Here is a 22,293-nt window from a genome sequence, read left to right as displayed (position 1 = left end):
ATTTAAAGCCTGTTGCTCTCTGTTGGCTGTTGTTTCTATCTTAAGATACACCATCTACACAGTGTCCAAATGCATTTTTCTCTCTTTCTTTGCACAAGTGTGTGTGTGTTTTACTGTGTAATTTTGCTTTTGGCAACTACAAATTTTGATGATTCGCCTGGCACCACGTCTCCCAAATAAACATCTGGCACAAATTCTTTTTGTGCTATTTTGGGCCAAAATTCTTTTCCCCACTGATGATGACTGTTAATAATGCAGAAAGCAATGTTTTACCACCGCTTCTCAAAACTCACAGTTTAAAGTGCTCTAACACTGGAGGTGTTGAATACTTCCAATGTTTGAATGGAAGTATTGGTGTGGCGATTTAAATGTACTTTGAAGTTGGTGATGGGCTCCATTGTTAGTATATGTTGAAAATAACATTAATTTAATAAATTAATAAATGCTGTAAAAGTTTTGTTCATTGTTAGTTCAACTAATGTTAACAAATGTAACCTTATTTTAAAGTGTTACCAGAACATTTAAAAACAAACTACTGGCAAATGTCAAAAAGGTAAGATAGTGACTAGTTACAGGACCTAAAATACTGTAAAAACTTTCCTACATACGTACATCAATATGAATTTTAACCTAAAATCTTGATATTGATATAAAAAAAAAGCTCAGGGACATGTTATGTGTCTAACACCCACATAGGCCCTATGTGATAAAACAGAATACGCAACGAAAAGAGAAAAGACTGAATAAATATCATAATCTGTACAAACCATGATGACAGCTTTAATTTCCAAGACAAAGAGATGCTGCTGTTTGTCTGTGCGCATCAAGGTCTTTACAAAGAAAAACTAAACTGCCATCACACCTTTTTGTCAATTCATCATACTTAGTAGCCTCTGCAGTGCTTGTTGGAATTTTGCATTTTGCTAACTACCATCAGCGGAGTGTTAACATGACAAAAGAGTATAGGAACATCAGGGAGTAAAATGGTGGGGAGAGAGAAAGAAAAGAGGAAAAAGAAGGCGAAAGAGAAATCAAATGTCTATTAGAGGGCTATGAAACAGAGCTTTGAAGTTATTATGATGTGCTGCTCATGTACAGGATACACCAATGAGGACTTTTCCTTTTAAGGGATTAACCTTATTGACCTCGCATTTTACCGCATACCAGGGTCTTTCTAGACGTAAGCACCAAAAGTGTTAATTAAATGGAGAAGTAAACTCAAAGGAAGTAGAAATGTATGGACAGTGACGAGTCAGTTTTTACTCCACAAATAACCATTTATTCTGCACACATTTAGCGAAAATCACAGTTTATTGAAAGGACACAAGAAGGTAGAGAAACAGAGAGATGTAGCATTAGATTAAGTACTCGGTGCATGGCACATCATTCTTAGGGAGACGACTCATTGTGAGTCGAGTTTTTCTCTTTAATTCTGGCACCAAAAGCTGCGAAATATTCAACAGTGATAGTTGGCCAGCCAACTTGAGCCTTTAAGACCTCATAATATGGAGTATGAAGAGTAAATTAATCTTTGCTACAACACGAGACAAACCATACCTGGTCATTTTAGCAAAGTTGGGATCGATTTTCCATTAAGCAAATTCAGGAGATGAATACAATTTACAAAGTGCATTCAGTTCATTATTATCAGAAGCTGTTCTGACAAGATTAGATACATTTACAGAACTGAAACAACCCTCAGCATGACCCTTAACACTGAAATTCTGATCTGCGGTGCCAGAGACAGTTTTAAATTACCAAAAAAAAAAAAAAAAAAAAAAAAAAAACACAAATCAAAGAACACTGTGTCCTCACTTTAGGAGAAATGAAAAAAAAAAAAAAAAAAAAATTAACAGTTATTAAAAACAACCAGTACCATCATAAACCTCTTAAAATCAAAATCTAAAACTCTATAATGCATGCCATACTATGCTGTTGGTTTTTATCAAGGAAGTTCAAAATTTAAAGTTGGGAATTCCTTTTTCTACATTACAGTGAGTGCTAGGTTGAGTTTTTATGTTTGTGTCTTTCTGGGATTATGTTTGCCTGTTCGTGCCCTACAGTGTGTATGCGTTTGTTTGTGTGTGTGTGTGTGTGTGTGTGTGTGTGTGTGTGTGTGTGTGTGTGTGTGTGTGTGTGTGTGTGAGTGAGTGTGCTTATAAGTTCGGTGAATGAAGAGGGGCTTAAACAGGTCTGACATCATTTTTACCATGCAGAAAATCTGCCAAGTCTTCCAATGTCTCTTAGTTGTGTTTGTCCATTTGTGTCTTTTTTAGGTCTCCATCTGTTTTCACACTTTCCTCTGATGTCCTTGCTTGGCCTTGTCCAGTTTGCTCTGGGGTCTTCGACTATAGAATAGAAATGACAAGAGAAGAGAATACATGCATATTCTAGTGCAGCGAGGTCTAGCACAAAAAGAGCAGGTGATTAGACATTTACACTTTCCTCTCCATTTCCCCTGTCTGTGTCAGACTGACCTATAATTTGACAAAACCTATCACTGCTTGTTGCAGTTCACAAGGCTGACACTTGTTAGCACTGGAGCAAATACTGTTTGCAGATCTATGATTATTGCATCTTGACAGCTCGTTTGTTTAAATAACATGGGACATGGTGGTGCCAAAAAAAATAAAAAATGAAAGTACGAATGTATATGTGAACTTTGTGAATCTCAATGTTATTTTATATGATACTTCACATGGTACTTTATATCAATAGTTTGCAACTGGTGGGTCGTGACCCAAAATGTGTTGCAGGTCTGACAATGGACAGCAAGGAAAAAACAATGCTAAATGCAAATATCACAACACAACTAATGTTAGGCAAAATTACAGCCATAAGTCATCATTCACTTTAACTGTATGGCAAAAAGAGGCAATGAAAGTGAATGGTGGTGGAGGCTGTCTAACATCTCCTTATGTGTTCCATGGAAGAAAAGTCATATGAATTTGGAACAACTTTAAAATGGGTAAATGATGACAACATTTTCATTTCTGAACTAAACCTTTAAGATAGCAAAATAAATAAGATTTTACATTTTTAAAAGGAAGAGAGAAATGCTTACCATATTCCCATGTTAAAGGTAATTCATCCAATCAAACTCTACAGTATTTTGGTGCAAATTCACCTGTCACTTGGTAATATGACTAGCACTAATACAATATTCGGCCTATATTCGCAGTTGAATTATCCCTTTAAGCCTAATTCATGTTAATCATTTTTGCACATTGTGGGCCTATGCATGTCATAGTAAAATGTATTATATTGATTGTACTGTAAGGACATGTTTACTTCACTACATAATAATGTAATATAAAATCTGGGTTCTGAGTAAAACAAGTTGAGAACTGGCAGTATACAGTAAAATTAAGTGATTGTGTAATGAAATCATTACTAATTCCCTCTTCATTCTTTCAAGCACCTCAATGAGTCACAGCAGAACACTCACTTGACTGTCTCCAAACATCTTTTTCATCTCAGATCTACTTTCAGTCTGATTGTGGGAACAGTCTGCTCCCACCTGAAGATAAAAAGAGAGACAAAACAAACATGTTCATTTAAGAAGCTAATTTAGGGAGCAAATACTTCCCCAGATCATCAACCATTCAAGTAAAGAGGAGAGATAGATAGCTTATTTTAAATACATGCCTTATTAAAATACCATATCATCTGTGCAGAGCACAATGGAACAGTAATACTATATGGACTCTAACAGTTTGCTGTTTAAACTTTTTCCCAAAAGTCCTGCGTTATGGAGATTATACTATGTTGTATAGAAAACAGATTAATCATTTTGCTCAAGGGATGGAGTATTTTCAGTAAATGTATTATAAGCTTGTTTCTTTGAGCTCTGAAACAAGCTAGAAAGATTTGAATTATGGTTGTTGGAGCTTAAAGGAATTGTTCACCCAAAAATGAAAATTCTCTCATCATTTACTCACCCTTATGCCATCCCAGATGTGTATGACTTTTTTTCATCTGCTGAACTCAAACGAAGATTTTTAGAAGAATTTCTCAGCTCTTTTGGTCCATACAATCCAAGTGAATGGGTGCCAAAATTTTTAAACTCTAAAAAACAAAAGCCCAAAAGTTCCAAATAAAAGTCAGCATAAAAGTAATCCATAAGACTCCAGTGGTTAAATCAATATCTTCTGAAGATCAATATCTTCAGAGATATGATAGGTGAGAAACACCCTGCGTCTGAACCACGTACTGTATTTGACGAAGGACGTACTTATCTGCCTGCAAACAGTACGTTCTTTTAGGTATGCATGCGAGTAGTATGAATAAATTCCGGACATACTTCATACGGGTACGTGGGCATTGTCTTGTGACCCACATATATGACGTAAAAACAACAACTGTGAAAACTTTCTGCTCTGTTTTGTTAAACAAGCACCATTTAAGCACAAGGAGCAATTATCTTGGTATATGGCTCACTTACAGTTGAGAAGAGCCATCTGACTCGTGATTCACTGCCGTTCTATTAAATCCAGCATTTTGAACGTGACGTCATCTCAGCTCCCGAGGGATTATGGGATTGTTAAGTGTCCATTTGATCTGCACTTCAGAATCTCACCGGAAATATTATGTCATCTGGGTACTTCTTGCTTACTGCTTCATGAATACTGTGGATTCAGACATACTACGCCATTGGCATTAAATTTTTGGCCTACTATACAGTTGGGAAGTATGGATATTCAGACGCAGTGACAGATCACTTTCACATTCTTCTTCTTGTGTTTGTGGTGATTCACATTCTACATGTATATAAACCCCTACTTGGCAAGGAGAAGAATTTCAAGCAAAAACGGACTTAAATATTGATCTGTTTCTCACCCATACCTATCATATCACTTCTGAAAATATGGATTAAAGTCTTTATGTGCCTTTATATGCTTTTTGGAGCATCACAATTTTGGCACCAGTTCACTTTGTATGGACCTACAGAGCTGAAATATTCTTCTAAAAATCATAATCTGTGTTCTGTAGAAGAAAGAAAGTCATACACATCTGAGATGATATGAGGGTGAGTAAATGATTAGAGAATTTTCATTTCTGGTTGAAGTATCCCTTAATGCGTAGAAAATATTTTGTGTAAATTTCAGTTAAGAAGTTTTTCAGCTAAAAAATACATTCTCATTTTTATTTTTATTTTATTCTGACTGATGGAGCTGATGGAAGTGTTTTAGGTTGGTGACAGACAAAAATAACAACTTTATATAGGGAGTAAAAGAGTATTCATAAAAAAATATCATGCCATATACATTTCCTCCACTGTATGTCTGCTTCATCCTACAAAAAAGTGATGTTGTTTTGGGAATTATTTTTTTTTTTTTACACATGCACTGAACCCAGCAAAGATTAAAGAAATGTTTTGGATAAAATAGAAAGTGGCTCATTATTTGAAAAGAATCATTTAAATTATCAGGGTTACGGCTATCAGTAAATCACTCAATCAGAGTGGGTGTCATCATTCAAAATAGATTTAATTAGACTTGATTAGAGTTTAGTTTTTTTTTTTTTTTTTTTTTTTGTCATTACGCAACTATGGCTAACCTTGGTACAATAAGAGAACTTTTCCAGATTAAATGTTTCTGACCAAACTAAAATTAACCATTACTTTATTTTAACCCACATAGAACATTTACAGGAAAATGTGGAGCAAAATAAATACTGTGAATGACAGTAACATTGGCTTAGATGTGGACTTTTCTTAACAGCGTTGAGCAGTATGTTCAACTGGAAAATTCATGACATGGTGTTGATTCTGTGAGAGAAGGTCCTTATGTAAGAGGACGTCCTACTTTGACTCTACTGCGATTGAGTGACGTGCTGATAACTGTAACGCTGAAAATGAAAAGACATGAAGCTCTTGCTTCAATGAAAAATCAATCCAAAGATAATGCTCAAATGAAAATGTATGCAAACTAGTGCTAAAACTAAATACAAGGGACATTTACATATTTATTTAGTGATTTATTGATGAATTATTTTTTAGTTTTTTTTTACAATTTCATTATGTATTTAATCATTTATCTAAATATGTAATTATTTAATTTGGAATAATTTGGTCCTCCATAATTTTTACACAATTGACAAATGCAGTTAAATTAGTAGCATCACTACTTTAAGTTATTTACCCCCCAACACTGGTTGTATTATACTCTGTAACAATATGTTCTGTTTCTAAATTTTTCTCAAATAACTTCATATATATATATATATATATATATATATATATATATATATATATATATATATATATATATATATATATATATATATATATACACAAGGTTGGGAGGGTTACTTTTGAAATGTATTCCACTACAGATTACAGAATACATGCTGTAAAATGTAATTTGTAATGTATTTCGTTAGATTACTCAAGGTCAGTAATGTATTCTAAATACTTTGGATTACTTCTTCAGCACTGGTGGATTTTTTTAGCTTGTTTTGACTATAAAAACTCTGCCAGTACAGTAAGACAAAATACACATTAAAAATACATTCTCTGAAAAACCTAAATATCTTATGCAGTGTTGTTTCTAAAATAAGATTAATCAAACTGATCTTGTTTTAAGGATTTTTAGATATTTTTTACAGGAAAACAATACAAATATTATTATCAAGAATACGAGTTTTGCCCTAATATCAAAGGTCTTACTAGAAAAAAACAAATTATGATCCAACGTGAATTTTCTTGATAAAATAAATATGATTGTGCCTGCCAACATGTGCATGTAAAGTGGCTAGAAATAGCATTTTAGCTTAGGGTATAGCTGACAATTTACATGCAAAGTAATCTCTTCAGTAATCAAAATATTTTTAATGTAACTGTATTTTAAATACGTAATCCCGTTACATGTATTCCGTTACTCCCCAACCTTGTGTGTGTGTGTGTGTGTGTGTGTGTGTGTGTGTGTGTATATATATATATATATATATATATATATATATATATATATATATATATATATATATATATTTATATATATTATTATTATTATTATTATTATTATTATTATTATATTAGAGCTGTCGAACTTAACGCAGAAACGCAATATTCCTTTAACACCACTATTTTTTATTTATTTTACACTGTTAACGCACGTCCTTATATGACCCTTTTAATAAACATTGCATTGATCGTCATGAAAGCAGATGATGGGACACATTATGCTGAGACCTGTGCCAAGCATTTTATCAATGTAGCAAAGCAGGGGAACATTTAGAATGAAGTAAGCACACAAAAAACACAGTTATAGTGCTCATAACATAATTGCAGCAGCCATTTGATCACCTGCCTTGCACCACCAGAGTTTTAGTGCTGGCCAATGTGTCCAGGAATAAAGTTTGCCGGATAAATTGGAAAAAAATCCGCTCATCTCATCTCTAAGCACGCACATTGGACGCTCTGTTAATTAAGGTATTACACTAAATTACTTTGAATTCTGCTAGTAATATCATGTTTGTATGAGATCCCAGCGTTTTAGTGCCACGTAATCGGAGTCGGAATATTTTGAGGACCAGAAACGGTGCATCATCACAACGATAGAGCAAAGAGTCAGCAGCTTCATCAATGCAAGAAATGGATGTATATGCTTTAGTTAAATCACACTTCAGTTTAGGATTTAGCAACAAACAAATCTTTTGTCTTCTTTTGGCACATCAGCACGAAGTTATTATTGGGATCCTGACACTGCAGCGGTTATGAACTGAATTAATTCTGGAGAAAGAACCAGACAGATGTTCGCACAGTCCCGCTCGGCGTGGGTGATGCTTGGACTGGGTTTCCCGAAGCTATAAATTGAACATTAGTAGCACTTAAATTGTACTTACTACAGCAGGTTTCCCAAAAGCATCATTATCTGTCATCTGTTCTTCAAAATATAATAAAGTGTTTCTTCAAGCGCGTGTCTTTGTTCCTATAGTTCAGCCTACTGATGTCTATAATTGTAATCCTGTTCTTTGTGCATCTGTATGGTCCCAGCCAAAGAAACAAAACTTTAGGCTATGTGAGAGCCCCTTATGATCCACATCGCGTACATTGAAGTTACATGCATTTTTTTGTATCACTTTCATTAATCTCTATGAAGTTGAGAATGGATACATTTGAAACCCTGTCTTACAAAAGCCATCATTATTTCTGAAGTTAAATTCTGTAATAGTTAATACATTTCGGCGACTCGACAAGGTTACAAACAACTTCCCTATTTGTCAGTATTTCCACTTATTTTGATTTTGAGAAGACAAACTCCTGGACATATTTTGAACAAAGTTTCAGCACCTCTGGACCGGAGAGCTCCCGTAACGAATCACTTAACCTTCTACTTTATAACAAGGGATCTACGTGCTGGTTTGGGAGACAGACGTTACTCCATCTTAAAATAACAAGCAGCATTCGAAGATGATCGTAAACGCTTAAGCTACAACGTTATCTGGAAACCCAGCCATTGTCATTCCTTTCTGTGCAAAGACGCCTCCTTTCTATGTAAATTATGCTTATTGTAGATTGCGCTTCATTCACAAAAACTGCCTGGCTCTGTGGCGCAGTTTAGATCGCGCTATTGCCGCAAATAAAAGTAGAAAGTTGTAAAATGGATTTTATTTAAAAGAGATGTTTGTAAAAATTTTCAACATATAATTTCAGCAGTAATACATCAAAAACTGATCAAATAATGGAGAAGAGCGTTATATCCAGATGCCATGTGTAGTCGAGCACACTTTTACCAGGCACAGTTCATACGTATTTTTAAAGCAAAACCAATAAAGCAAGGGGAGGTCGTAGATATGTTTTGTTGTTGTTGTTGTTTGTTTGTTTTTTTGTGAAAAATTTCTGAAATTTTTTTTCATATCGCTCAGCCCTACTGTGCACGTGTAGCCCGACTGACATTATGCAGATTGCAATTTGTGACTGCCATGTAAACAGACTAGGACTATTTCAATCATCCATTGGAGGGAGGAAGAAGAGCAGGAGGAGTAAGAGAGAGAGAGAGAGAGAGAGAGAGAGAGAGAGAGAGAGTGAATCGCTCATTGCACACTCTCACCCTAATCTCCTTTGTTAACCATATTTTAATTCTTTATTTTGGCCTATTTAAGTTTTAAAGTGCAGAGTCACATTACTCACATATGTCTTCTAAGCAAATTTGTTCAATAAGAACATATATGTCTTTTGCCATTACAATTATGCTTATCAAAGAAGCCCAATAAAACATTATATAGTACAGTTTCTGTGTGGATGCCTCGTGCCGCTCTGGGCAACTGCACATGTTGCCCATGCCTAAATCCACTACTGCTACTAATGTTCAATTTACAGCTTCGGGAAACCCAGCCCAAGCATCACCTATGCCAAGCGGGACTCTTGCGAACGTCTTGTCTGATTCTTTCTCCAGAATAAATTCAACTCGTAACCGTTGCAGTGTCAGGATCCCAATAATAACTTCATGCTGATGTGCCAAAAGATGAAAAAGGATTTCTTTGTTGCTAAATCCTAAACTAAAGTATGATTTTAAAAAAATGATTTAATAAAACATTTTGACTTTATTCTCGAAATATTACTAATCTCATAATGCTATAACTTTATTCTCGAAATTTTGACTTTATTCTAAAAAAAATTACGACTTTAATCTCATAATGCTTCGACTTTATTCTCGAAATGTTGACTTTATTCTCAAAATATTCTGACTTTAATCAAATAACTGAAAGTGACAACAAATAACAGCAGTGTATCTAAAATCGGCAAGAAGTAAAGCTTACAGGATATAAAGATGAAAAAAGAAGAAAAAAAAAACTCACATAGAGTGAAAATATGAGCAATTATTCTGGAAAATAACCAAACCATCCTATCTGCAAAGATGTCAGCTCTATAAGAGGTATGTTCTTTTTCTTTACATTTGGCTTTTTTTTTATTTCACGTAGGGCCCCACAATCCCATGGGCTGGCCCTGGCTGCAGCACTTAAAAGGGAAGCAAATAAGACTGGTGGTGGTATCAGTTCTGTTCCTCCTCTGACTGCAGAGGAAGAGAAAGTTTTGGCCATCCTGGGGCCTGAGGCATTGGAAGGGATCCCAGAAGTCAGGCAGTGTACATAAATGCCTACATAAGGACAATTTTACCCCGTTGACTCTCTATCTGATGATATCATCATAAGAAAATTCCGGCTTCCAAGGACCAAGATCCTTAAATTGTTGCAGGTTATGAAACCACACATTCAGAGGGCCACAAGGAGAAACAATGCCTTAAGTCCAGAGCAGTTCTTAGCTGTGCTGCGTTATTATGTTGTTGGAAGTTTTATGGAGGTGGTTGGTGATGACCTGGGGCTCAGCAAGTCTTCAGTCAGCAAGGCTGTGACAGCAGTAACACCTTTGCTGTTACAGCTTATGAACAACATGCTGACTTTCCCCCAAACTCCTCAAGAAATCCAGCTGGCCAGTCAACAGTTCCACAATATTGCCAACATCACCAGAGTGACTGGCATCATCGATGGCACCCTTATCCCAGTGTCAAGTCCTGTGGTAAATGATCCCTGGTTGAACATTAATGGCTGGATAGCCCTTCTACATTTGCAGGAAGGGCTATCCAGCCATTAATGTTCAAGTAGTGTGTGATCACCTGGGGATCTTCACTGACATTGTGGCAAAATGGCCTGGAAGCACTCATGACTCTTTTGTGTGGGCCAGTTCTGCAATTTGAGCCCTTGTTGAACATTAATGGCTGGATATCCCTTCCACATTTGCAGGAAGGGCTATCCAGACATTAATGTTCAAGCAGTGTGTGATCACCTGGGGATCTTCACTGACATTGTGGCTAAATGACCTGGAAGCACTCATGACTCTTTTGTGTGGGTCAGTTCTGCAATTTGCCAGGTGGCTGAAGAGGGTGGCTTTGGTGATAGCTGGCTGCTGGGAGACAGTGGATATCCTCTTCACCCATACCCCTTGACACCTGTGCAGCATCCAGCTACCACTGCAGTGGAAAGGTTTAATCAGACATGCTCTATTGTGGAGAGTGCTATAGGAGTGGGGAAACAACGTTTTCGCTGCATCAGCAATTCCATAGGCGGCCTGAAGCTGAACCACTCCAAAATCTGTTCTGTTGTTGTGGTTACTTCAATTCTCCACAACATTGCAGTAAGAGAAAATGTCCAGCTTCCTGAGGAGGAAGAGGGGGGTCATGCTGGTGCTGATGAAGATGCTGCTTCTGATGACGATGATCCTTTGAACCCACATCAAGGCAGAATGCATCCTGTAGGAGCAGAAGTCAGAGAACATTTAATTCAGAATATGTTTGGTTACTAATATTTTACAGTTTGGATACTGTATTTTCTATTATTTGTTTCACTTAATCTGACATAACTTGTGTTAATAAATATTTTGTGTATTTGCCTACCTTGGTATATGTTTTCCCCCCCTGCAAACATTAATTGAAAGACTTTTGCAAACAAGAAGCATATATTTGTTTTCTGTTACAAAGCCTATTGAGAATACTCCATATTCTATTCTACTTCTGTGAACACGACACGATAAACACAAAACCACTTACACTGACATGTAACCCCATAAAGAAGTCATATATATGGCCATACATGTACATATTCATACAATTGTTGTTCATTTATTTGGGTACATTGACTTTAAAAATTATACTATGTTTGAGAAATTATATTTTACATATATAATATTGTAATATTTTGAAATATGTGAATGAATGAATTTTACATTTACTTAGCGCTTTTCTGACAATACTCAAAGCACTGCAGATATGTTGCATACGTGTAGAGTACAGGTACATTTTTATATCAGTGAAAACCATTAACATACATATTGTGTTTTACAAATATTGTTATATGACAAATTTCTCGTTGGCAGTGTTGTAACAAAGATATTCACTTGTAAATAATAAAATAACTCACCTTTTCTTCGCACAAACGAAGCCAATCCTACGTTCCAAACGGCATAAATAATGCTTTCGGAGGGCACTTCGAAGGGAGAACAATTGTGATAGTCATGCTGGAAAATTGTTTCAAACTGAATTTCTAATAAAAGTAACTGTAAAAGTGAATTAAGTAAAATTTGAACACCACAACTTTAAGCCTTCCAAATCTCTCAAAGCTGTAGTTCCAACCACACAAATCGCTGGAACTATGATTTCAGGAAACACCAAATCGTTGAACTATGTTGGTGATGATGGAACTTGCGACCATAGTTGGCTAACGATGCTTTTGGGAAAAGCACCCCTGTACAGTTGTGGTGAGAAGAACAGCATCTCAGAATGCTATTCTGAGATGCGGGTTGGCGCTGTTTTGGTGGCACGAGGGGGACCTACACAATATTAGGCAGGTGGTTTTAATGTTGTGGCTGATCGGTGTATATATATATACACTACCAGTCAAAAGTTTTGAAACACTTGACTGAAATGTTTCTCATGATCTTAAAAATCTTTTGATCTGAAGGCGTATGCTTAAATGTTTGAAATTAGTTTTGTAGACAAAAATATAATTGTGCCACCATATTAATTTATTTCAGTATAAAACTAAAATGTAATAATAAAAAAAAAGTTTTTGAAATTGATGACTTGGACCAAATAATAAAGAAAAGCAGCCAATAAGTGCCCAACATAGATGGGAACTCCTTCAATACTGTTTAAAAAGCATCCCAGGGTGATACCACAAGAAGTTGGTTGAGAAAATGTCAAGAGTACATGTCTGCAAATTCTAGGCAAAGGGTGACTACTTTGAAGATGCTAAAATATAACACAGTTTTGATTTATTTTGGATTTTGTTTAGCCACAACATAATTCCCATATTTCCATTTATGTTATTCCACTTATGCTATTCCACTATTATTCTAAAATGTGAAAAAAAAAAACATATATATATATATATATATATATATATATATATATATATATATATATATATATATATATAATAAAGAATGAGTAAGTGTTTCTAAACTTATGACTGGTAGTGTGTTGTGTGTGTGTGTGTGTGTATATATATATATATATATATATATACACAGGGTTGGGGAGTAACAGAATACATGTAACGGGAATACGTATTTAAAATACAAAATATTAGTAACTGTATTCCACTACAGTTACAGTTTAAATCATTGGTAATTAGAATACAGTTACATTCAAAAAGTATTTTGATTAATAAAGAGATTTCTTTGCATTTTATTGTCATTTATTTCATTTAATATTTAGTCCTTTCAGATGGAAAACATTTATAGATATAAATGATGTGATCCAAAGTGCATTTGAACAGTGGTGAAACACTTTCTTATGATGTGTTACATTCATACGAGCAGATAGAGAAGTAAGTTTGAAGTAAGTTTGGAGCAGAAGAAATAGAAATAAACCTTGTGTAAACTGTCAGCTTTACGCTAAGCTAAAATGCTATTTCTAGCCATTTTACATGCACATTTTACCAGGCACGCTCATATTTTTTTATCAAGAAAATTCACATTGGATCATAATTTCTTTTTTCTACTAAGACCTTTGATATTAGGGCAAAAATCCTATTCTTGATAATAATTTTTGTATTGTTTTCCTGTAAAAATATCAAAAAATCCTTAAAACAAGATCAGTTTGATTTATCTTGTTTTAGAAACAACACCGCATAAGATATTTAGGTTTTTCAGAGAATGTATTTTTAACGTGTATTTTCTCTTACTGTACTGGCAGAGTTGTTATAGTCAAAACAAGTGAAAAAATCTACCAGTGCTGAATAAGTAATCCAAAGTATTTAGAATACGTTACTGACCTTGAGTAATCTAACGAAATACGTTACAAATTACATTTTACAGCATGTATTCTGTAATCTGTAGTGGAATACATTTAAACTCCCAACCCTGTATGTATATATATATATATATATATATATATGTATGTATGTATGGTTGTGTGTGTGTGTTATATCTCACTAATAATATAGATATATTACTTCATCATACACCACAACAATCTATGAAAAATATTTTGCAAACTTTGGTCATTTTTCCTTTCATCCAACTTCGTCATTAGTAGGGTACAAAATTCTGCAACATTCATAAATGATAAAACAGCAATGATGAGAAAGTCATTCCAATCTGAATATCTCTCTCTCTTTGTGAGTATAGTTGCAGGGCTCTGCTCATTCTCTCATCAGTAACACCAGCAGGGTGAGTGCTGCTTTGGGAACATTTTCATTAAAAGACAATTTTCATGACATGTCATCCACTGAGGATGACATCTTCTCCCTGGGATTCTGTGTTTCCCTGTCAAACTATCTTCCTCTCTTTGTTTCTTGTCTCTGCACACTTCTTCACATTTCTCTTTTGCCCTCGTGCACACAACCACTTCACTTACCACAACCACAATTACTAACCCACAAACACACAATATTGCCATTATAGTTATGATAAGCACATGTCAGTAGTCAGTGAGATTTATCTCTTCTAGGTCAGAGTTCTGCTTTCTGCTCTGCTGATATCTCTGATGACGCATTGTTCCTGGTTCACAACATCTTCCCAGCACTGTCTCGCACATCATGTGTCAGCATGATATGCAACATATTTTTCTCTTTGATGACGACTCAGGATCAAGTAAGGTTGCTTTCTGCTTACCATCTGTATGAGTGTTTTGGGCTAACATCCATTATCTGTAAGACTATGTCAATGGACAAAATCAGTTGCCTCTTTCAGTTCTTTGAATTGCACTCATAAAAAACAACAAAGAGAGGGAAAAACAGAGAGCACTCTTATTCTGAAGTCATCTTCAGCCACATTGGAGAGGAAAGCAGAGCACTCCTGGCCTAATTAAACATGATTTGTTTGTTTTTTTATAGGTATGCCATTTTAAAGGTGATGTGTGTGATTGTTTCGATGCTAAAATATTTTCTCCCATCCCAAAGTGAGCCATTGGTAGATTGATTTCCCCACAAAGTGTAAACACTGTGGCTCAGTCTGTTTATTTGAGTGGCCCGACATACTGTAGCAGTATTGCAATCAGTGGTATGGGCAGGACTATCTGTTTTTTGACCAATGGAAGACAGGGTTTGGGAAACCTGCTAAAAAAAACAGTTACTATGTTGTAACTAGGTTGTAAATCGATGGTATACACTCCTGTTGAAGCCATCAGTCCACGTTACTTCTACTCCATTTTAAAAAAAATTGTGTTTAATAGTGGGATTTACTGGTTAAGAACTATACTACGCATGTTGCTGAAAAAAAGATTCACCAAACAGAGAATTGCGGCAATCAAACCAAGGCAAATTAGCCCAGCAATGACATTCTACTCCCATGATGCTCCCATGTATACTGTTTATATCTGAATATTCTGCAAGATATTTTAAATACACTGATTCAATAAAATTTTTAAACTACAGTTTTATATTTTTCCATCATTTTTATTTCGACTAAGTCATTAGCAGTGCTTCATGGGATTCCACTTCATTCTCTCATTAAAGACGTAAAGAACATAATCTTGTAACTTTGTCTTTTTGTCTGATTATCAAAATTTTTTTGTTTCAAAGCAAAGTTTGTAATGTTGTTATTTACCTTGGAAGTGGTTGGTTTGGTTCATGGCTTAGAACTCTTTTATTAAAGCTGCACTATGTAAAAAAAAAATTGATTACAATTAACAAAAGTTAATTATTAAGTGAGAACATAAAAAATCCTGTCCTTGTCTCACTCTGATTCACAACGGTAAGCCTACAATTAAGATTTAAATTTATTTAGAGCTGTCGGGACAGATTTGGCGCAAAATCGCAGGCATACGTCATTCGTCCATATGTGTTTACGTCATGTCCGTAAGCTCAGAAAGAAGGTCCAGCTGTGGCGCGGGAAGCAAGTGCGACAGCTATTCAGTCAGTCCAGTCGAGGTTTCAGGAGTCAGGACAGCAGTGGAGTGAAATCACTTTATTAAATTATTAAATTTAATTATTATTAAATCCTCATTTTGCATTTTTATATTATAGTCTTACTGTTTGCAATACATAGACCTACCATTGTAGTATTGTGGTTCACTTGCATTGTCCACTGAGATCGACTGTCATATAAAAATTAAGTGCCTTCAGTTGGACTTAAATCAGCCATTTCATGAGTTTCACCTCATAATTTGATATATATAGTACAAAGCAAACATTAATTTGTATTGTGTAGTGGATAAAACACTTTAATAATCATATAATGTACTGTAATTAAGAGTGTTGTTTATCTTTCTGAAAGTAAGTAATATATTGGTTATACATCTTTAAGTGAATGACATAATGTCAACATGAAAATAGCTCGTCATGACTCTAATCTCAGAGTCTTCAAACCATGAGATTCATCCAACAGAAGAGCATTGCCGAATCACAATCGAGGTAAAGTGTTCCTCCTCAAATAACTTGCAGTTTTATGCTTCAACCGCTAGAGGGCCAAAAGTTAATAGTGTAGCTTTAAGGATTTTATGAAATCCCTATGGAAAAAAAAAATATAAGAAAATACTTACAGAACCAAGACAGCTGGAAAAATGGGTGGGCACTGTTGTGCTCTATTCTATTTAAGACTATTATTAGTCTAATCCCTGGCAACCACCACAAACATCTCAGCAACTGTCTAGATTTCATTCTAGCTGTCTGTCTGTCTTTCTATCAAAACCTTAAACTGTATAAATGCGTAATGCTGTATAGCCTTGTAACTTCGGGGCTTTTAAAAACTTTTTTAAACTTTTAGACAAGGCTTTGTTAAGTCAACATATTTTTTTGTCTTGCCAAACTTTCCAGTTCTAGTTATTTTTGCAATTCAGTTTGGTGCTGTAATGGTGCAGAAATAGCACACTTCGCCTTTAATTGAATGGAACAACAGCATGAGTCTGATTTCTCATGGGGTCCAACAGCAAAAGTTGAATATACCATTTATCACAAGAAAACTGCTGAGTGAGGCCTGCGAGTTTCTAAAACGCTTATTCCTGAACTACATTTAATGCAAAGTTGTAAATGATCTCTAATGGTTGAGGTATACACCGAGATTCAGTGAACATATTAGTCAGCCCATTTAGACCAGAGGGTAGTGAAGCAGCCACTGGAGTACTAGGGCACTAAAGATTTACCTTCACCATCTGGCAGTCTTTCTGTCCTGAGCCATCTCTCCTCATTACCGCACTGCTCACAGGGAATTTACTTGTTGTTGTGATCCGGGGAACTTTTGGGATGTCCTGACAGAAGAGAGCACAGAAAAAGAATATTACATGAAAGACTCAAAGGAAAAAGAGAGAAAGATAAAGAAAGACAGAGATAAAAAAAAGAGTACAGGGCCTATTATAAAAGTGCAGACAAGTCTGCTGTCAGCTCTTTCCTTCCATTGTGATCCATTGTACATGAGTGGCCTTTAAAGTCATAGCACACAACAGACTTTTGTTCTTGTTGTTTTTCCATTTAGCAAATGCTTTTATCAAAAGAGACTTACAGTACTGTACAGTCAGTGCAACTGTTCAGTTAGCCTAACAGCGCTCTCAGAAAAAAAAAACAAAAAAAAACTTGTCCACAATTCTACTTGTTCAGAGTTTACACAGTATGTCATATAATATTGTGTAATTGTATTGACCTTACATGCAGTAGGATGAAAGCAATGTTCAGGACACACTTCAGAACCAACAGGTAAATAATGTATGATGTTTCAGATTTTATGTGCTGAAAGCAATATACACTGAGGGGGACAAGTCCCCTCCAATAATCAGATATGGCCAGATGGTCCCCCGCAATAATTGATATCCTTGTTGCTGTTCTGCTGCAGTCCATTATGCATCGCCATCTAGCTGTCATTAAGTTGTTGCAGGAATAACATAAAGGTTTAAAAAAGTAAAATATTTATCATGCTCAGTAGTTTAACACTGCTCGTCAATGTCATTTGAGATAGCCAATCAAATCGATGAAGGCAGGAGTCGTGGGACTCAAGTTTCAGAAGCTAAGCGGAAACCTCATGAATTATTCCAGCGGCATGCATCAGCAAGCAGTTCAGGTTAAGAGTGTTAGTGTCATGTAAGATGAAAGTATCTAACTACACATGCAAAATTTGACCATTGTTTTATGATTAAAATGTTGTACCAACCGAAAGTAAACTATTCACCATTTGGCGATAATTCTGCGTTTTGAATTGAAAATATGTCATGTACAGTATGTGATTTGGATGTCATTCGTAATTGTGAATGTGAAAACATTAATGGAGCAGCTTTCAGCATGTCAGGCTTAAGATAAAGCACAAATGTGTGTACATTGTAAAGGAATTGAACAAATGTGGTAATCTGGCCGTTTTTGAAGGAGCATTTTAGAAAATTCACTTGACATTGTCTAAGAAGATGATCAGTAAAACACAAAGTAGAGCGTTATCACCCTCAGATTAGAACTGCGACTTGAGGCTTCCATTGAGTTTTAGGTTGTGACAAGGACAGACTAGTGTCATCATTTAGGTAATCATTAACAATCAATTTAAGTTTTTCTAAATAATTTCTTTGTCTTTAATTCTGAATTTTGTACAGCATCTCCTAAGAGTCATCTCTTTATAAGCATATGTCCTTGATGAGTCTGTGCTCAAAAAATGGGCCACCAGTAAAAGGAGTAGTTCACCTAAAAATGGAAAATGTACTTTTACTCACTCATTTACTCACCCTTATGTTGTTCAAAACCCATATGCTGTTACTTTTTCTTGGAACAAAAAAATACTGTAGATATTTTAAGCAGCTCTATTCCATAGAATAAGAGTATATAGTGAGCAGGAGCTGTCAAGCTTCAAAAAAGGACAAACACTATAAAGCGTTATTAAACGTTCAGTATAAAGACATAATAACAGTAGTCCAAATGACTTGTGCAAACTTTTGGGGGCCATAGAAAAACTTAGTGTTGTATGGACTACTTTTATGGTATTTTAATGATGATTGTTTTCCCCCTCTTTGGACCTTGACAGCAGTGGTCAAAATTAAGTGTTTTTGTATGTAAAAGAGCATCGTTAGGATTCTTGAAGAAAAGATTGTTTTAAGATTCTATGAAAGAAAAAATCAGTGAGGCACAACTTGAGGACAGTAAATAATTTTGTTTATTTTCTTTTTGCTAGCCAGCTGATGTCATGTCATTTTACAAATACATCAGCGATGAAAAGAAATTCAAATTATATTCGTCTTTTCTTTGATGCAGCACAAAATAGAAAGAAAAGATGACTGAAACTGGCATATTGCTAGCAATGCAGACACAGTGTTTGTCTTTTACTGTGTGAACTAAAAAACAAAACAAAACAAAAAAACAGAAATGATCAAATTATGGTCGCATTTAAAAAAAAAACTTAACATATTTAAAGCCTTTATTCAGAAAATTATAATTTTATTGCCTTAACTAATTTATTCTATATTTCTCCCCAATTTGGAATGCCCAATTCCCAGTGCATTCTAGGTCCCCTGGTGTTGTAGTGACACGCCTCAATCTGTGTGGTGGAGGACAAATCTCAGTTGCCTCTGCATCTGAGAATGTCAATCCTCACATCTTATCACATGGCTTGTTGAGCGCATTACCACAGAGACATAGCGTGTGTGGAGGCTTCACGCTATTCTCCGCGGCATCCATGCACAACTCATCACGTGCCCCACTGAGAGCAAGAACCACATTATAGCAACCACGAGGAGGTTACCCCATGTGACTCTACTCTCCCTAGAACCCTGGTCAATTTGGTTGCTTAGGAGACCTAGAACCCTGGTCAATTTGGTTGCTTAGGAGACCTGGCTGGAGTCACTCAGCATGCCCTGGATTCGAACCTGCGACTCCAGGGGTGGTAGTCAGTGTCTGTACTCACTGAGCTACCAAGGCCCCCTCGCCGCAACTATTTTAAAGGACTGAGTACCATTATATTTGTGACCTCAACACCCATGGCCCTCCACCCCAATAATGGTTTTGTCCCCCCCAATGTTCAAGATATGGTTACGGCCTTGGCTGAAAGTGAGATCCCGTTTCAAAGTAAATGTATGTGCCTATGGGACAGGCAAGCCAGGCAATTGCATGGGGCCCCAAGTTGGGGGCCCCACGTGGGAGGCAATAACAGCTGTTCACTGCAACGATACTTGAAACCAATAATTGGCAATGCTTAGCAGACCAGAATTACATTTTTGAAGAAACCCTTTGAGGGGCCCCCCATCCATTTAGCTACAAATTCAAGTAAGAGCAGAATTTAAAATGTTGCAACAGTCAAAAAAATGTAATGAGGTCAGGCTGCATGTTTTGAATGTTCAAAATTCTGTGATACCCCCCTAGAGGTGCCCCCATCCCTTTAGATACTAATTCAAGTAAGAGCAGGATGCAGGAATCATGAAGAGGACATCCGATGTACCAATCTGGGAGTCAGAAGAGGAAAAAAGAAAGAGGAGGAGGAGAAGAAGTATGACAGTGCTGACTGGTACAGAATCTGGAATGTTTACTGAATTATCCCCTCTCATAAAAAGATTGCCAATAGCCACATAATTCACGATCGGTATTGTTTACATTCACTTCACGTTATTCTACATACAATTCTTATTTTATAGCAACAAATGATCCACCTTTTTCCTGGGGGTCTTACTGGGGAAACTAATGTGGGTGGGACTTCCGCTGGAAGTTGTTCTACAGCATTCCCTAGCTCTGGCTGCAGTCATTTTAAGACCCTGTTTACAGCTGGTAATAAGATGCATTTCGGATGATCTGATCGCAAAGGTCAGCGCTAAATATAGTTGTAAACGGGGTGTAAAATGTTTTGTGATTGGGTCACAAAAAACACATACAGAGGTAGTCAAAAACCACATTGCATTTGAGGTTTAAAACGGCATCCTGATGCATCCCGCACATCAGCAAAGCACCACCTCTCACCAGTCAATCACCTGCCGAACAAATGTTTTTATTTTTAAAACATAAAAATATGTTTTTGTATTACAAAAACATATTTTTATAATATTTTTATTATAAAATATTTTTTTAATATTTTTTTTTTTATTTAATTTATTTTTATTTATTTATTTTTATTTTTATTTTATCCCCTTTTCTCCCCAATTTTGCATGCCCAATTTCCAATGCGCTTTAGTGGCGTAGTGACTTGCCTCAATCCGGGTGGCGGAGGACGAATCTCAGTTGCCTCCACATCTGAGACCGTCAATCCGTGCATCTTATCACGTGGCTTGCTGTGCGCATTAACACGGAGAGCTAGCGCATGTGGAGGCTCATGCTATTCTCCGCAGCATCCACGCACAACTCACCAAGCACCCCACCGAGAGCGAGAACCAGATTATAGTGACCATGAGGAGGTTAACCCAACGTGACTCTACCCACCCTAGCAACCGGACCAATTGGTTGCTTAGGAAGCCTGACTGGAGTCACTCAGCACACCCTGGATTCAAACTTGTGACTCTAGGTGTGGTAGTCAGCATCTTTACTTGCTGAGCTACCCAGGCCCCCACTGAACAAATGTTTAAAATTACATGCGGATTAAAAGGAAATAATCATCTCATCGGAAAACTCGAAAAGGCGATTACATACTCAAGTATGGGAACTTCACAGCTCTTTCTTAGTGTGTCTGTCTGATTTGTACATGCAGAGTGACAAGATGACAAGCACACACATCTGGAGCTGAACTAACATAGGTACTCCACTACAATAACCAATAATTTTGCTCGAAATGTTGTGTTTGTGCTTCGATTAAATCTTAACTGCATCTAGGAGAAACAGCGTGCCAATTTTGTTCACATTTTCTTTGTCTTGATGAATTTTTTGCAGTTTATTAACATTCAGTAACACACTGATATAGTGACTGTTGTATGTCCATATGAAATCATACACACTCTCCTCAAAATCCCAACACCACAATGAAAGAATGAATGGATGTATGCTGCAACAACAGTTGTGTTAACTTGACAATGGAAGTAATACCCATATTTCTCACAAAGCATCATGGACGTAGGAAATAGGTGGGTACATCATTAAAAAGGTGTAATCTCCAGATTTGATATTTCACCACTGTTTTATGATATACATTTTACAGTAGAGGTGGGTAGAGTAGCCAAAAACTGTACTCAAGTAAAAGTACAATTGCTTCAAAAAAATAATTACTCAAGTAGAAGTAAAAGTACTAACATAAATTATTACTTGAGTAAGAGTAAGAAAAATATCCAGTTAAGAGTACTCAAGTAGTGAGTAACTCATTACTTTCACAAACGACATAATAGACATTTACTCCCCTATATTCCATTACATAATACACATTTAACATGTATTACAAAATTATTATTATTATAAATGGAAATTCTGTTATCATTCACC

The 22,293-nt window shown here is 35.9% G+C and overlaps 1 protein-coding gene across 1 annotated transcript in view; it reads right to left on the bottom strand.

Annotated features, from left to right (window-relative positions):
- Nucleotides 1-1,245: 1,245 nt before the first annotated feature.
- LOC127416826 (leucine zipper protein 2-like) overlaps nucleotides 1,246-22,293 on the bottom strand; it is a 180,699-nt gene continuing 159,651 nt past the window's right edge. Inside the window, exons 10-12 of the mRNA XM_051656389.1 lie at nucleotides 17,082-17,186; nucleotides 3,449-3,520; nucleotides 1,246-2,348 (exon numbers count right to left, since the gene is read on the bottom strand). Coding sequence (XP_051512349.1) covers nucleotides 2,244-2,348; nucleotides 3,449-3,520; nucleotides 17,082-17,186 — 282 coding nt within the window. The 3' untranslated portion in view covers nucleotides 1,246-2,243. The remainder of the gene's footprint in view (nucleotides 2,349-3,448; nucleotides 3,521-17,081; nucleotides 17,187-22,293) is intronic.

The sequence above is a fragment of the Myxocyprinus asiaticus genome, chromosome 26 (assembly GCF_019703515.2).
Source record: "Myxocyprinus asiaticus isolate MX2 ecotype Aquarium Trade chromosome 26, UBuf_Myxa_2, whole genome shotgun sequence".
Classification (NCBI taxonomy): Eukaryota; Metazoa; Chordata; class Actinopteri; order Cypriniformes; family Catostomidae; genus Myxocyprinus; species Myxocyprinus asiaticus.
This window is presented reverse-complemented; position numbering and strand designations above follow the sequence as displayed.